The sequence below is a fragment of the Heterodontus francisci genome, chromosome 7, assembly GCF_036365525.1.
Source record: "Heterodontus francisci isolate sHetFra1 chromosome 7, sHetFra1.hap1, whole genome shotgun sequence".
In the NCBI taxonomy this organism is placed as follows: Eukaryota; Metazoa; Chordata; class Chondrichthyes; order Heterodontiformes; family Heterodontidae; genus Heterodontus; species Heterodontus francisci.
In genome coordinates, this window is record NC_090377.1 from 1,566,308 (window position 1) to 1,583,822 (window position 17,515).

Here is a 17,515-nt window from a genome sequence, read left to right on the forward strand (position 1 = left end):
GCCTATACCTGACATATGCCTCCTTCTTTGTCCTGACCAGACCCTCAATATCCCTGGTCAACCAAGGTTCCCTAAACTTGCCAGCCTTGCCCTTCCATCTAACAGGAACATGCCGGCCTTGAACTCTTCCTATCTCACTTGTAAAAGCCTCTCACTTGCCAGACGTCCCTTTACCTGTAAACAGCCTCTCCCATTCAACTTTTGAGAGTTCCTGTCTGATGCCATCGAAATTAGCCTCCCCCCAATTTAGGACTTCAACCTGACGATCAGTCCTATCCTTTTCCATAACTATCTTGAAGCTAATAGAGTTATGGTCACTGGTCCCAAAGTGCTCCCCCACTGACACATCAACCACCTGCCCATCCTCATTTCCTAAGAGGAGGTCGAGTGTAGCCCCTTCTCTAGTAGGGCCATCCACATACTGCTTCAGAAAACTATCCTGGACACACTTAACAAATTCTTCCCCATCTGATCCCTTAGCACTAAGGCAGTCCCAGTCAATATTAGGGAAGTTAAAATCACCTACTATTACAACCCTATAATTCCTACACCTATCTGTGATTTCCCTACATATATGCTCCTCCACTTCCCTCTATTGGGGAGCCTATAGTATAATCCCATCAAAGTGATCACCCCTTTCTTATTTCTAAGTTCTACCCATATGGCCTCGCTGGACATTCCCCCCGGGGTTTCCTCTCTAAGTACTGCCGTGATGTCCTCCCTAATCAATAGTGCAACTCCCCCTCCTCTCTTACCTTCACCTCTGTCACGCCTGAAGGATCGGTACCCCAGAACATTGAGCTGCCAGTCCTGCCCATCCCTCAACCACGTTTCCGTAATAGCTATAATATCACAATCCCATGTACCGATCCATGCTCTGAGTTCATCTGTCTTACCTGTAAGGCTTTTTGCATTAAAGTAAATGCAGTTCAGCCTACCAGACCTTCCACGCTCCCTGTCCTGCCCCTGCCCGACCTGCCTACTGGACTTGCCTTAACCTCTACATTTGCCTCAACTATCTCATCGGAGAGACTACTACTATGGGTCCCACCCCCCCTGAAAGACTAGTTTAAACCCTCCCGAGTAGTGCTTGCAAACTTCCCGGCAAAGATATTGGTCCCCTTCCAGTTTAGATGCAACCCATCCTTCTAGTACAGGTCATCTCTGTACCAGAAGAGATCCTTCTGCCTCACTCCCTATATTCGCTTTGCAGGACCTCATCTCTCTTCCTGCCTATGTCGTTAGTACCAATATGGACCACGACCTCTGGCTGCTCACCCTCCCCTTTCAGAATGTCCTGCAGCCGCTCCGAGACATCCTTGACCCTAGGGATGGGGGAGAGGGGGTAGGGATGTGGGAGAGAGGATTGGGGATGGGGAGAGGGTTTAGGGGTGGGGACGGATGGAGCGGGGGTGGGGGAGATGGGGTGGGGGAGAGGGGGTAAGGACGGAAGGAGCGAGGTTGGGGATGGGGATAGGGGGTGGGGACGAAGGAGAGGGGGTGTGGATGGGGGAGAGCGCGTGGGGATGAAGGAGATGGGGTTGTGATGAAGGAGATGGGGGAGATGGGGTGGTGACGGAAGGAAAGAGTGTGGGGATGGGGATGGGGAGAGGGAGTGGGGATGGAAGGAGCAGGATTGGGGATTGGGGATTTGGGAGAGGGGTTTGCCATTGTGGTGTTGGAGCTAAGAGTCTGTCTCTCTTCCTCTGACCTGTTTCTCTGTCCCTTCACTCATTGACTAGAAACCTTGTACCTGTCAGAAGTCAATTCGTATCATTACCTGAGGCAGTCAGGCTGTGTGAAGGATGAGAGTCTGGACGACAAACTGATGTTTGAGAAAGTGATGGTGAGTTGAATGGAGTGAGATGCCACAGAGCAGGGAGCTGCTCCTTAACAAAGAGGGTTTGAGTTTACGGTGGGGGGGTGGGGGTGGAGGCAGTGGTTGAGGACTGGGGCAGTTGGGGAGAAGGAGCCGAATGCACTGGTGGTATGGACCTGGTGCCCATGAACACAGTGAGCGTCCGATGTCCCCCCGACACTGGCCTATGGGAGGAGGCATGGTCACATGGGGAGGGCTCATGGTCCCATGGGGAGGAGTCATGACCCCTGGAGTGGGCTCATGGCCCCATATGGAGGGGTCATGGCCTGAGGGAGGGGTCATGGCTTGAGAGGAAGGGTCATAGCCTTAGGGGAGCGGTCATGGCCCCATTGAGAAGGGCCATGGTCCCATGGGGAGCGGTCAGCAGCCTCAGGGTTCAGGAAATGATTTGGGCGGACAGTGTCCTGTGTGAATTAATGAATGAAGCCACTGTTGATGTTTCCCACTCCCCAGGCTGCTCTGCTGGTGATGGAGTTTGGCACCGAGGAAATCAATGATGTTTTCAAGCTGCTGTCTGGAGTTTTACAGCTCGGAAATATTGAGTTCATCACTGCTGGGGGAGCTCAGATAACAACTAAAGAAGGTACATGGAGTCCGGGATCAGGGCTCAAGAATGTATAGCATCCGCGGGAAAGCTCAGCAAAGGTCAGATACAGAAACCTCTCCCTGATCAGTAACATGAATCGTGGAGTAACTCTCTCTCTCTCTCTCTCTCTCTCTCTCTCTCTCTCCCCCTCTCTATCTCTCACTCTCTCTCTCCCCTCTCACGCTATCTCTCCCCCTCTCACGCTATCTCTTGCTCTGTCTCTCTATCTCCCATCTCTCTATCTTACTCTCACTGTCCTTCTCTCCCCCCCTCTCTCTATCTGTTTCTTTCACTTTCTCACTATCTCCCTCTACCCCTCTCTCTCCACCTGCCCATCTCTCTATCTATCTCACTCTCTCACTGTCTCTTTACCTGCCTTTCACTCTCTTTCCTCTCTCTCACCCTGTATCTCATCAATACTCTCTCAATCTCTCTTTCTCAAACTCTCACGTCCTTCTTTTGCTCTGTCCCCTTCCCCTCCTCCCCCCTCACCTCCTCTCCCCCCCCCCCCCATCCTGTTACACTGTTTTCCCTCTAATTCCCTCACTCACAGTTCTCAGTAATGCCAGTGACCTGCTGGGTTTAGACTCCTTCCAACTCGCGGAGCTTCTGACGCAGCGTTCCCTCATCCTGAGAGGAGAGGAGATCAGCACCCCGCTCACCACAGAACAGGTAGGTCCTGACCCCTCAGCACCCCACCTTCCCTTAGCCTCCCAGCCCCCTAACCCCCTCACCCTCCTTATCCCCCTCATCCAGTCACCCCCCCAGCACCCTCCTCACCCCTTACCCTCCTCACCCCTCACCTCCTGATCCTCTCATTCCCCTCACTCCCTAACCTCCTTACCCCCGTCACCCCCCACCACCCCCCCCACCACATCCCCATCCTGCATTAAAGGCGCTGAGCCTGTGTTAAAGAGACAAACCTATGAATATTTATAGAATGATACAACACTGTTTCTAGCTTTTCAGACGCGATAGGGAGAGGGATAAGAAAGGAGAGGGAGTGGCAATTTTGGTCAAGGAACCAATTACAGCTGTGAGGAGGGATGATATGTTGGAAGGTTGGCTATGGGCCAAGTGCAGGAATATGGGATTAGAATAGTTGGGTGCTGGATGGCCGGCACAGACACGATGGGCCGAAGGGCCTGTTTCTGTGCTGTATAACTCTATGACTCTATAAAAGGAAAGCTTGTGTCGGACACTGAGAACTCAATACTACAGAAAACTGAGAGGAGTATAGAAAGTGGAGTGTTGAAATCAAAAAGGAAATAAGGAAAGCAAAGAGAGGGCATGAAAGAATATTGGCAAGCAAAATCAAGGTGAACCCAACGATGTTTTATCAACACATTAAGAGTAAGAGGATAACTAAGGAGAGAGTAGGGTCCATAAAAGACCAAAAAAGTAACCTATGTGTCGGGGCGGAAGGTGTTGGTATGGTTCTTAATGAATGCTTTGCGTCTGTTTTCACAAAAGAGGGGGACAATGCAGATATTGTAGTTAAGGAGGAGGAGTGTGAAGTATTGGATGTGATAAACATAGGGAGAGAAGAAGTATTAATGGGATTATCATCCTTGAAAGTTGATAAATCACCAGGGCCAGATGAAATGTATCCTAGACTGTTAAAAGAAGCAATAGAGGAAATAGCAGAGGGTCTGACCATCATTTTCCAGTCCTCACTGGATACAGGTGTGGTGCCAGAGGATTGGAGAACTGCTAACGTTTTACCTCTGTTTAAAAAGGGAGCGAGGGATAGACCGAATAATTACAGGCCAGTCAGTCTAACCTCAGTAGTGGGCAAATTATTGGAATCTATTCTGAGACTGGATAAACAGTCACTTAGAAAGGCACAGGTTAATCAAGGATAGTCAGCATGGAATTTATTTATTTATTTATTTAGAAATACAGCACTGAAACAGGCCCTTCAGCCCACCAAGTCAGTGCTGACCATCAACCACCCATTTATACTAATCCTACATTAATCCCATATTCCCTATCACATCCCCTCAATTCCCCTACCACCTACCTATACTAGTGACAATTTATAATGGCCAATTTACCTATCAACCTGCAAGTCTTTTGGCTGTGGGAGGAAACCGGAGCACCCGGAGGAAACCCACGCAGTCACAGGGAGAACTTGCAAACTCCGCACAGGCAGTACCCAGAATTGAACCCGGATCGCTGGAGCTGTGAGGCTGTGGTGCTAACCACTGCACCACTGTGCCACCACTGTTAAAGGAAGATCTTGTTTGACCAACTTGATCAAATTTTTTGAAGAAGTAGCATGGAAGATAGATGAGGGCAGTGCAGTTGATGTGGTCTACATGGATTTTAGCAAGGCTTTTGACAAGGCCCCACATGGCAGGTTGGCTAAAAAAATAAAATCCCATGGGATCTAGGGAAATGCAGCAAGGTGGATACTAAATTAGCTCAGTGGCAGGAAACAAAAGGTAATTGTTGACGGGTATTTTAGCGACTGAAGGGCTGTTTCCAATGGCGTTCCGCAGGGCTCAGTACTGGGTCCCCTGCTTTTTGTGGTATATATTAATGATTTCGATGTAAATGTAGGGAGAATGATCAAGAAGTTTGCAGACGACACAAAGATTGGCCGTGTGGTAGATAGTGAGGAGGATAGCTGTAGGCTGCAGGAAGATATTGATGGACTGGTCAGATGGGCAGAAAAGTGGCAAACGGAATTCAACCTGGAGAAGTGTGAGGTGATGCATTTGGGGAGGTCAAACAAGGCAAAGGAATACACGATTAATGGGAAAATACTGAGAAGTGTAGAGGAAGTGAGGGACCTTGGAGTGAATGCCCACAGATCCCTGAAGGTAGGACAGGTCGATAAGGTGGTTAAGAAGGCATATGGAATCCTTTCCTTTATCAGCCGAGGTATAGAATATAAGAACAGGGAGGTTATGATGGAACTGTATAACTCATTGGTTAGGCCACAACTTGAGTACTGTGTGCAGTTCTGGTCACCTCATTACAGAAAGGATGTAATTGCACTAGAGAGGGTACAGAGGAGATTTACGAGGATATTGTCAGGGCTGGTAAAATGCAACGATGAGGAAAATTGGATAGGCTGGGGTTGTTCTCCTTGGAACAGAGAAGGCTGAGGGGAGATGTGAACTGTACAAAATTTTGAGGGGCCTGGATAGAGTGGAGGTGAAGGGTCTGTTCACCATTGCACAAAGGTCAGTGCTGAGGGGGCATAGGTTTAAAGTGATTGGTAGAAAAATTAGAGAAAACCTTTTTCACCCAGAGGGTGGTGATGGTCTGGAACTCACTGCCTGAAAAGGTAGTTGAGGCAGAGACCCTCAACTCATTCAAAAGGAGTCTGGATATGCACCTCAAGTGCTGTAATCTTCAGGGCTACGGACCAAATGCTGAATGGGCCAAGTGGCCTCTTTCTGTGCCTTAAACGTTCTATGATTCTATTCTATGAAGCATGTACCAATAAAGCAAAGCCAGCATGGATTTGTTAAGGGAAAGCGTGGTAGACTAACTTGATTGAGTTTTTTAGATGAGGTAACAGAGAGGGTTGAGGAGGGCAGTGTGATTGTTGATGTGTATATAGATTTTCAAAAGGAATTTGATAAAGTACCACATATTAGGCTTTATCGTAAAATTGAAGCCCATGGGATAAAAGGGGCAGAAGCTCTTACCTACCGAGAACGGAGCGGAGAGGAGCAGAGCGGACCTGTGGGGATAAAGCCGGGAGCGGAGCCATCCACATACTGCTTCAGAAAACTATCCTGGACACACTTAAATTCTTCCCCATCCAATCCCTTAACACTAAGGCAGTCCCAGTCAATATTAGGGAAGTTAAAATCACCTACTATTATAACCCTATAATTCCGACACCTATCTGTGATTTCCCGACATATATGCTCCTCCACTTCCCTCTGACTATTGGGGGGCCTATAGTGATCACCCCTTTCTTATTTCTAAGTTCTACCCATATGGCCTTGCTGGACATTCCCCCCGGGATATCCTCTCTAAGTACTGCCGTGATGTCCTCCCTAATCAATAGTGCAACTCCCCCTCCTCTCTTACCTCCATCTCTGTCACGCCAGAAGGATCGGTACCCCGGAACATTGAGCTGCCAGTCCTGCCCATTCCTCAACCACGTTTCCGTAATAGCTATAATATCACAATCCCATGTACCGATCCATGCTCAGAGTTCATCTGCCTTACCTGTAAGGCTTCCTGCATTAAAGTAAATGCAGTTTAGCCTACCAGACCTTCCACGCTCCCTGTCCGGCCTGCCTACTGGACTTGCTTGCTTTAACCTCTACATTTGCCTCAACTATCTCATTTGAGAGACTACTACTTTGGGTCCCACCCCCCTGCAAGACTCGTTTAAACCCTCCCGAGTAGTAATAGCAAACCTCTCCGCAAGGATATTGGTCCCCCTTCCAATTCAGATGCAACCCGTCCTTCTTGTACAGGTCACCTCTGCACCAGAAGAGATCCCAATGATCCAAGTAGCTGAAGCCCTCCCGCCTACACCAGCTCTTCAGCCACGCATTCAATTGCCCAGTCCTCCTATTTCTACCCTCACTAGCACGTGGCACAGGAAGTAATTCTGAGATTACAACCCTAGAGGTCCTGCTTTTTAACCTTCTGTCTAACTCCCTATATTCACTTTGCAGGACCTCATCTCTCTTCCTGCGTATGTCGTTAGTACCAATATGGACCACGACCTCTGGCTGCTCACCCTCCCCTTTCAGAATATCCTGCAGCCACTCCGAGACATTCTTGACCCTGGCACCAGGGAGGCAACATACCATCCTGGAGCCTCGTTTGTGGCCACAGAAAAGCCTATCTGCACCCCTGACGATAGAATCTCCCATCATTATAGCTCTTCCAACCCTTTTCCTCCCCTGCTGTGCAGCAGAGCCCTCCGTGGTGCCACGAACTTGGCTGTTGCTGCTTTCCCCTGGGAGGCCAATTCCCCCCCAACAGTATCCAAAGCGGTATATCTGTTTGAGAGGGGGATGGCCACAGGGGACTCCTGCACTATCTGCCTGCGCCTACTACTCCGTCTGGTGGTCACCCATTTCTTTTCTGATTGTGCAACCATTACCTGCAGTGTGACCACCTCACTAAACTTGCTATCCACGACTTCCTCAGCATCACGGATGCTCCACAGTGAATCCACCCGCAGCTCCAGCTCCGTAATGCGGGTAGTCAGTAGCTGTAGCCGGATACACCTCCTGCACACATGGTCGTCAGGGATACTGGAAGCTTCCCTGATTTCCCACATAGCGCAGGAGGAGCAGATCACGGGGCTGAGCTCTCCTGCCATGACTTACCCTTAGGTTAATTAGTTACTCCCTGAATTAAAAAATACTAATTACACTAGGGGCCTTGTTCTACCCACTCCAATCTAAAGTCCTTAAAAAAAAAACTTTAGCAGTACTCACCTTATCACCAGAGGTTTTATTTTCAACAAAAAAAAACTTTTCCCCTATTTAAAAGTAGAAAAAAAATGAGTGTCCTTGCAGATTTACTCTCCTGCCGAATATGGAACAGTCCAAGGTTGCTTGAAGTCCTCACAGCTGTCCAATGGGGAAAAAAAGTTCTTCAACAGTAGAACAGTCCATAGTCTAATTAGCAGTTGAAGGGATGCTTTCCTTCTCCAGCGATGAATTCAACAATTACAGTTCAGTAGTTAAAGAAATTTTGTTATGTTCTTTTAAGAAATTAATGTGGCTTGACATCAGAATTCTGAGTGTATAATAAATAGGGTTCAAATAATTCAAGAGAGAGCTCTCATTTCCTTCAGTACTTGCTGGTCTAGCTGTCTATCTGTGTCTTTGAGTTAGAACAGTCTGTTTCCACTACAAGCCAGTTCAAAATTAAATTGTAACAATGTATCTCCTGGTCTCTGGTCCTGAATGGCTGTATCCCAGGCAACGGGAATGCACTCTTTAACTCAGTTTTTAGAGCTTGCTGCCTTAAAGCAGTACTGCTCCCTTTCCAGCCTTAAAGGCACACCGCATTCTTCCTGGAAAAAAAAACTACAGGATTATAACAATACTCCATCTACCAGATTTTTGCCCACTCACTCAACCTATCTTTATTTGATATATGTTTAATATAATTAATTATTCTATATATAATCTATATTGGAGTTTAGAAGAGTAAGAGGTGACTTGATTAAAACATATAAGATTCTGAGGGGTCTTGACAGGGTGGATGTGGAAAGGATGTTTCCCCTTGTGGGAGAATCTAGAACTAGGGGTCACTGTTTAAAAACAAGGGGTCGCCCATTTAAGACAGAGATGAGGAGAAATCTGTTCTCTCAGAGGGTCGTGAGTCTTTGGAATTCTCTTCCTCAAAAAGCGGTGGAAGCAGAGTCTTTGAATATTTTTAAGGCAGAGGTAGATAGATTCTTGATAAGTAAGGGGGTGGAAGGTTATTGGGGGTAGGTGGGAATGTGGAGCTGGGGTTGCAATAAGTTCAGCCATGATCTTATTGAAAGCCGGAGCAGGCTTGAGGGGCTGAGTGGCCTACTCCTGCTCCTAATTTGTATGTATCTATATCATTCTGCAACCTCCTTATGTCCTCTTCACAACATACTTTCCTACCTATCTTTGCGTCATCTGCAAATTTAGCTCCATGCCATTGCTCTCCTCATCTAAATCATAGATATAAATTGTAAAAAGCTGTGTCCCCAGCACAGACCCCTGTGGGACTCCACTCGTCACATCCTGCCAATCAGAAAAGGACCCATTTATGCATACTGTCTGTTTTCTGCCAGCCAGCCAATCTTCTATCCATGCCAATATGTTACCCCTTCCACCATGAGCTCCTCCTTTGCACAATAACCTTTTATGTGGCACCTTGTCAAATGTCTTCTGGAAATCCAAGTACAGTATGTCAACGGGCTCCCCTTTATACACATGCTACTCCTTCAAAGAACTCCAATAAATTGGTTAAATGTGATTTCCCTTTCACAAAGCCATGCTGAATATTCCCGATTACCTTGAGTTTTTCTAAGTGCCCAGCTATAGCCTCTTTAATCGATTCTAACACCTTTCCCATGAGACCCGTCAAGCTAACTGGCCTATAGTTACCTGTTTTCTGCCTCTCCAACTTCCTGAATAGAGGGGTTATATTTGCTACTTTCCAGTCTGATGGAACCTTTCCAAAATCTAGTGAATTTTGAAAAATTAACACCAACACATCTACTACCTCATTAGCCACCTCTTTTAAGACCCTAGGATGAAGCCCATCAGGACCCGGGGACTTGTCAGCTCGCAGCTCCATCAGTTTGCTCAGTACCGCTTCCCTGGTGATTGTAATTTCACCAAGTTCCTCTCTTCCTTCCACCTCCTGATTTACAGCTATTACTGGAATGCTTTTTGTATCCTCTATAGTGAAGACAGAAGCAACATTTGTTCATTTCATCTGCCCATTAACTCCCCATTCTCAGTCTCTAGAGGACCCACACTCACTTTACTTACTCTTTTCCTTTTTAAATACCTGCAGAAACTCTTGCTATCTGTTTTTACATTTCTAGCTAGCTTCCTCTCATACTCTAATTTCTTTCTCCTGATCAACCTTTTACTCATTCTCTGCCGTTCTTTATATTCTGACCAATCATCTGACCTGCCTCTCATCTTTGTGCAATTATATGCCTTTTCCTTAAGTTTGATGCTTTCCTTAACTTCTTTAGTTAACCACAGATGGTGGGTCCTCCCCTTAGAATTGTTCTTTGTCATAGGAATATACTTATGAGTATTCTGAAATATCCCCTTAAATGTCTGCCACTGCTTCTCTATTGATCTATCTCTGAGCCTAGTAACCCAGTTCATTTCAGCTAGATCAGCTTTCATGCCCACATAGTTGCCCTTATTTCAATTTAAAATACTCGTCTTAGACCCACTCTTCTCTCTTTCAAACTGGATGCAAAATTCAGTCATATTGTGGTTGCTGCTACCTAGAGGTGCCTTTACTCTGAGATCATTAATTAATCCGGTCACATTACACAATACCAAGTCTAATATAACCTGCTCTCTGGTTGGTTCCAGAATGTCTTGCTCTAAGAAACTAGCTCGGAAGCATTCTATGAACTCCTCATCCAGACTACTATTGCCAATCCAATTTTTCCAGTTTATATGTAGATTAAAATCACCCATGATTATCGCCGTCCCTTTATCACAAGCACCCAATATTTCTTCTTGGATACTTTGTCCTACATTGTGATTACTGTTCGGGGGCCGGTAGACCATTCCCATTCGTGACTTCTTTCCCCGACTATTCCTCATCACCACCCAAACCGATTCTACATCCTGATCCAAGGTCATCTCTAACTATTGCACCAATGCCATCCTGGATTAACAGTGTTACCCCTCCACCTTTACCTAGCTTCCTATTCTTCTTGAATATCATATACACCTCAATATTCAGGACCCAATCCTGGTCATCCTGCAGCCACGTCTCCATAATGGCTTTCAGATCATATTTATTTACTTCAATGTGCACTATCAGTTCATCTACTTTGTTATGAATGCTACGTGCATTCTGATACCGAGCCTTTAGTTTTGTCTTTTTGTTATCTTTGTAACATCTAGTCTTGACTGTTGTTGTGTTATTAGGTTTTTTCTTTCTATCCCTTCCTATCATTCTCTGACCTTCATTTCCCAAATTACTATTCTGCTCTCCTGCCTTGACTCTATCCCTTGATTTGCTATAACTACCCAGGCTTGATCCCTCTCCCCACTTGTATAGTTTAAAGCCCTCTCTACTTCCCTAGTTATACCGTTTGCTAGAACACTGCTCCCAGCATGGTTCAGGTGCAGACCGTCGCAACGGTAATAGCCCCACTTTCCCTAGTACTGGTGCCAGTGCCCCATGAACCGAAACTCACTTCTCCCACAATGTCTTTGAGCCATGTATTCATTTCTCTAATCTTATTTGCCCTCTGCCAATTGGCACGTGGCTCAGATAATAATCCAGAGATGATTACCTTTGAAGTTCTGCTCTTCAATTTGGCGCCGAACTCCTCATACTGTCTAAGCAGAACCTCTTTCCTAGTCCTATCTATGACGTTGGTAACTACATGGACCACGACAACTGGATCCTCCCCCTCCAACTAAGTTTCTGTCCAGTCCTGAGCAGTCCTGAACCCTGGCACTGGGTAGGCAACACAGCCACCTGGACATTCACTCTCGGCTGCACAGAACAGTATCAATCTTCCTCGCTATGCTATCCACTACTGCCACTACGTTCCTTTTTACTCCCCCCCCACTTGAATGACTTCCTGTACCACAGTGCCATGGCCAGTTTGCTCATCCACCTTGCAGACCTCGCTTTCATCTGCACAGAATGAGAGCACCTCAAACCTGTGATAATTGCAAAGTCTGAGGCTCCTCCACTACTGTCTGCTCGATCTCTTTACCTGCCTCACACACGGTCACATCCTCCTGTCCTTTACTGTAGACCAAAACAGATGACCCTGTGCTAAGAGGTGTGACCGTCCTCCAGAACAAAGTATCCAGGTATTTCTCCCCCTCCCTTATGTTGCGCAGTGTTTGCAGTTCAGTTTCCAGATCAATAATCCTGATCCGGAATTCCTCTAGCTGCTCACACTTCCTGCATACGTGTTTGTCCTGGATCACCTTCGCATCCAGGAGCTCCCACAAACCACAGCTGCAACGTAACACCTGTCCTGCCATTGTCACTTATGCTATTAGTTAATTTACTTTAATTACTTTCTTAATTAACTTAGAATAATTCCTCCGTATTATAGAATTTACTGTGCTTATTAAATGCTCGTACCACCTACAATTAAAGTGATTACACAAATATGTAAACCTTCCTACTGGTAATAAACCTTACCAATAATAATAAACCTTACTACTATTAGTAAACCTTACGAATACTGATAAACCCTAATACTACTTCATACAGCTTATGTATTAAGTTGTCCTAACTTGAACTAATACACTCCCTGCTGATCTCTCTCTCTCTCTCACTCTGTATGATAAGTTACAAATTCCACCTTAGTTTATAGTTTATATACTAATGAATCAATCGAGTCTTATTTCAAAATTGATTCTTTTACATTAAATTAAATTAAAACTTTACCGGTATACTCACCCCAGCGGCTTTCTATTCCCCTGCTCTCTCTGTTGATCGTGACGTCACTCTTCTATCACGTTTCGGTTTTTTTCGGTTGGCTCTGCTCCCGCTTCTCTCACCCTTAGGCATTTTGGCGCACTTTTTAAATCTCCTCAAAATGCAGTGGAAGCAGAGCCTTTAAATATTTTTAAGACAGAAGTAGATAGATTCTTCATGAGCAAGGGGGTGGACGGTTATCGGGGGTAGGCAGGAAATGTAGAGATGAGGTTACAATCAGATCAGCTATGATCTTATTGAGTGGCGGAGCACACTAGAGGGGCCGAGTGGCCTACTCCTGCTCCTATTTTGTATGTTCATAATGTACGTTTATCATTCCCCCTCTCTGTCACCCCATCCTCAGTATAAAACTTTCATAGAACACAGAACAGTGCAGCACAGTACAGGCCCTTCGGCCCACGATGTTGTGCCGAACCTTTATCCTACTCTAAGATCAAACTAACTACCTACCCTTCATTCTACTATCATCCATGTACCTATCCAAGAGTCGCTTAAATGTCCCTAATGTATCTGCTTCTACTACCACCGCTGGCAGTGCATTCCACGCACCCACCACTCTCTGTGTAAAGAACCTACCTCTGACATCTCCCCGAAACCTTCCTCCAATCACCTTAAAATTATGTCCCCTGGTGATAGCCCTTTCCACCCTGGGAAAAAGTCTCTGACTATCCACTCTATCTATGCCTCTCATCATCTTGTACCCCTCTATCAAGTCACCTCTCATCCTTCTTCGTTCCAATGAGAAAAGCCCTAGCTCCCTCAACCTTTCTTCGTAAGGAATGCCCTCCAGTCCAGGCAGCATCCTGGTAAATCTCCTCTGCACCCTCTCTAAAGCTTCCACATCCTTCCTATAATGAGGCGACCAGAACTGAACACAATATTCCAAGTGTGGTCGAACCAGGGCTTTATAGAGCTGCAGCATAACCTCATGGCTCTTAAACTCAATCCCCCTGTTAATGAAAGCCAACACACCATATGCCTTCTTAACAACCCTATCAACTTGGGTGGCAACTTTGAGCGATCTATGGACATGGACCCCAAGATCCCTCTGTTCCTCCACACTACCAAGAATCCTGTCTTTAAGCCTGTATTCCGCATTCAAATTCGACCTTCCAAAATGAATCACTTCACACTTTTCCAGGTTGAACTCCATCTGCCACTTCTCAGCCCAGCTCTGCATCCTGTCAATGTCCCGTTGCAACCTACAACAGCCTTCCACACTATCCACAACTCCAGCAACCTTCGTGTCATCGGCAAACTTACTAACCCAGCCTTCCACTTCCTCATCCAAGTCACTGAGAAAAATCACAAAGAGCAGAGGTCCCAGAACAGATCCTTGTGAAACACCACTGGTCACCGAGCTCCATGCTGAATACTTTCCATCTACTACCACCCTCTGACTTCTATGGGCCAGCCAATTCTGTATCCAGACAGCCAACTTTCCCTGTATCCCATGCCTCCTTACTTTCTGAATGAGCCTACCATGGGGAACCTTATAAAACGCCTTGCTAAAATCCATATACACCACATCCACTGCTCTTCCTTCATCAACGTGTTTTGTCACATCTTCAAAGAATTCAATCAGGCTTGTGAGGCATGACCTGCCCCTCATAAAGCCATGCTGACTGTCTCTAATCAAACTATGCTTTTCCAAATAATCATAAGTCCTGTCTTTCAGAATCCTCTCCAATAATTTGCCCATGACCGACGTAAGACTAACTGGTCTATAATTCCCAGGGTTATCCCTATTCCCTTTCTTGAACAAGGGAATAACATTTGCCACCCTCCAATCATCCGGTACTACTCCAGTGGACAGTGAGGACGCAAAGATCATCGCCAAAGGCGCAGCAATCCCGTCCCTCACTTCCCGTAATATCCTTGGGTATATCCCGTCTGGCCCCGGGGACTTATCTGTCCTCATGTCTTTCAAAATTTCCAGCACATCCTCCCTCTTAACCTCAACCTGTTCGAGCATATCAGCCTGTTTCACGCTGTCCTCACAAACGACAAGGTCCCTCTCACTAGTGAATACTGAAGCAAAGTATTCATTTAGGACCTCCCCTACCTCCTCCGACTCCAGGCACAAGTTCCCTCCACTAACCCTGATCGGCCCTACCCTCACTCAGGCCATCCTCTTGTTCCTCACATAAGTGTAGAACACCTTGGGATTTTCCTTAATCCTACCCGCCAAGACTTTTTCATGTCCCCTTCTAGCTCTCCTAAGTCCATTCTTCAGTTCCTTCCTGGCTACCTTGTAACCCTCTAGAGCCCTGTCTGATCCTTGCTTCCTCAACCTTAAGTAAGCTTCCTTCTTCCCCTTGACTAGCTGTTCCACATCTCTTGTCATCCAAGGTTTCTTCACCCTACCATCCCTTCCTTGCCTCATCGGGACAAACCTATCCAGCAGTCGCAGCAAGTGCTCCCGAAACAACCTCCACATTTCTGTAGTGAATTTCCCTGAGAACGTCTGTTCCCAATTTATGCTCCCCAGTTCCTGCCTAATAGCATTGTAATTCCCCCTCCCCCAATTAAATATTTTCCCATCTCGTCTGCTCTTGTCCCTCTCCATGATTATAGTAAAGGTCAGGGAGTTGTGATCACTATCACCGAAATGCTCTCCCACCGAGAGATCTGCCACCTGGCCTTGTTCGTTGCCAAGCACCAAATCCAACATAGCCTCCCCTCTAGTCGGCCTATCTACATATTGAGTCAGGAAACCTTCCTGGACACACCTGACAAAAACTGCTCCATCCAAACTATTTGCACTAAGGAGGTTCCAATCAATATTAGGGAAGTTGAAGTCACCCATGACAACAACCCTGTTACTTCTGTACCTTTCCAAAATCTGCCTTCCAATCTGTTCCTCCGTGTCTCTGTTGCTACTGGGGAGTCTATAGAAAACTCCCAATAAAGTTCCTGTTTCTGACTTCCACCCATAATGACTCAGTAGACAAACCCTCCTCGATGACCTCCCTTTCTGCAGCTGGGATACTATCCCTGATTAGCAATGCCACTCCCCCACCTCTTTTACCTCCCTCCCTATTCCTTTTGAAACATCTAAACCCTGGAACATCCAACATCCATTCCTGCCCCTGTGATATCCACGTCTCCGTAATGGCCACAACATCGTAGCTCCAAGTACTGATCCATGCTCTAAGTTCATCACCCTTATTCCTGACACTTCTTGCATTAAAATAGACACACTTCAACCCATCATACTGGCTGCAACTTTGCCCTGTCAACTGTCTAAACTTCCTCACAGACTCTCTGCACTCGGTATCTGCCTGTTCAACAGCTACCCCATCCACTGATCCGTAGCTCCGGTTCCCATCCCCCTGCCAAACTAGTTTAAACCCTCCCGAAGAGCTCTAGCAAACCTCCCGCCCAGGATATTGGTGCCCCTCCAGTTCAGATGCAACCCGTCCTTCTTGTACAGGTCCCACCTTCCCCAGAAGGTATCCCAATGATCCACATATCAGAAGCCCTCCCTCCTACACCAGCTCTGTAGCCACGTGTTCAGCTGCACTCACTCTCTGTTTCTAGCCTCACTCGCACGTGGCACCGATATCAATCCTGAGATTACTATCCTGCTCATCCTGCCTTTTAGCTTCCAACCTAACTCCCTATATTCGCTTTTCAGGTCCTCATCCCTTTTCCGAGCTATGTCATTGGTACCGATATGTACCACGACTTCTGGCTGCTCCCCCTTCCCCTTAAGAATCCCGTAGACTCGATCCGAGAAATCCCTGACCCTGGCACCCGGGAGGCAACATACCATCCGGGAGTCTCGTTCGCGACCACAGAATCTCCCGTCTGTTCCTCTAACTATTGAATCTCCTATCACTATCGCTCTCCCATTCTCCCCCCTTCCCTTCTGAGCCACAGAGCCAGGCTCAGTGCCAGAGACCTTATCTCTCCACACTCTCTCTCACCCCACCCTCAGTATAAAACTTTCACTTATAACTCACTCACTCTCTCACCCCACCCTCAGGATAAAACTTTCACATATATCTCACTCTCTCTCACCCCACCCTCAGTACAAAACTTTCACATATATCGCACTCTCTCTCACCCCACCCTCAGTATAAAACTTGCACTTATAACTCACTCTCTCTCTCACCCCACCCTCAGTATAAAACTTTCACTTATAACTCACTCTCTCTCTCACCCCACCCTCAGTACAAAACTTTCACATATATCTCACTCTCTCTCACCCACCCTCAGTATAAAACTTTCACTTATATCTCACTCTCACCCCACCCTCAGTATAAAACTTTCACTTATAACTCACTCACTCTCTCACCCCACCCTCAGTACAAAACGTTCACATATATCTCACTCTCTCTCACCCCACCCTCAGTATAAAACTTTCACTTATAACTCACTCTCTCTCACCCCACCCTCAGTATAAAACTTTCACTTATAACTCACTCACTCTCTCACCCCACCCTCAGTACAAAACTTTCACTTATAACTCACTCTCTCACCCCACCCTCAGTATAAAACTTTCACTTATAACTCACTCTCTCTCTCACCCCACCCTCAGTATAAAACTTTCACTTATAACTCACTCTCTCTCTCACCCCACCCTCAGTATAAAACTTTCACTTATAACTCACTCTCTCTCACCCCACCCTCAGTATAAAACTTTCACTTATAACTCACTCTCTCTCTCACCCCACCCTCAGTATAAAACTTTCACTTATAACTCACTCTCTCTCTCACCCCACCCTCAGTACAAAACTTTCACATATATCACACTCTCTCTCTCACCCCACCCTCAGTACAAAACTTTCACATATATCTCACTCTCTCTCTCACCCCACCCTCAGTATAAAACTTTCACTTATATCTCACTCTCTCTCACCCCACCCTCAGTATAAAACTTTCACTTATAT

At 46.4% G+C, this 17,515-nt stretch overlaps 1 protein-coding gene across 2 annotated transcripts in view; it reads left to right on the forward strand.

Moving 5' to 3' along the window:
- Window positions 1-17,515, forward strand: part of LOC137371810 (unconventional myosin-X-like) — a 518,005-nt gene that overhangs the window by 219,133 nt on the left and 281,357 nt on the right. The window contains exons 9-11 of one of the 2 annotated variants that reach the window (XM_068034697.1): window positions 1,743-1,846; window positions 2,333-2,462; window positions 3,019-3,137. In XM_068034697.1, the coding sequence (XP_067890798.1) occupies window positions 1,743-1,846; window positions 2,333-2,462; window positions 3,019-3,137 (353 nt within the window). Of the gene's footprint in view, window positions 1-1,742; window positions 1,847-2,332; window positions 2,463-3,018; window positions 3,138-17,515 lie in introns of those variants that run through there. The other variant, XM_068034696.1, reaches the window with a different exon arrangement.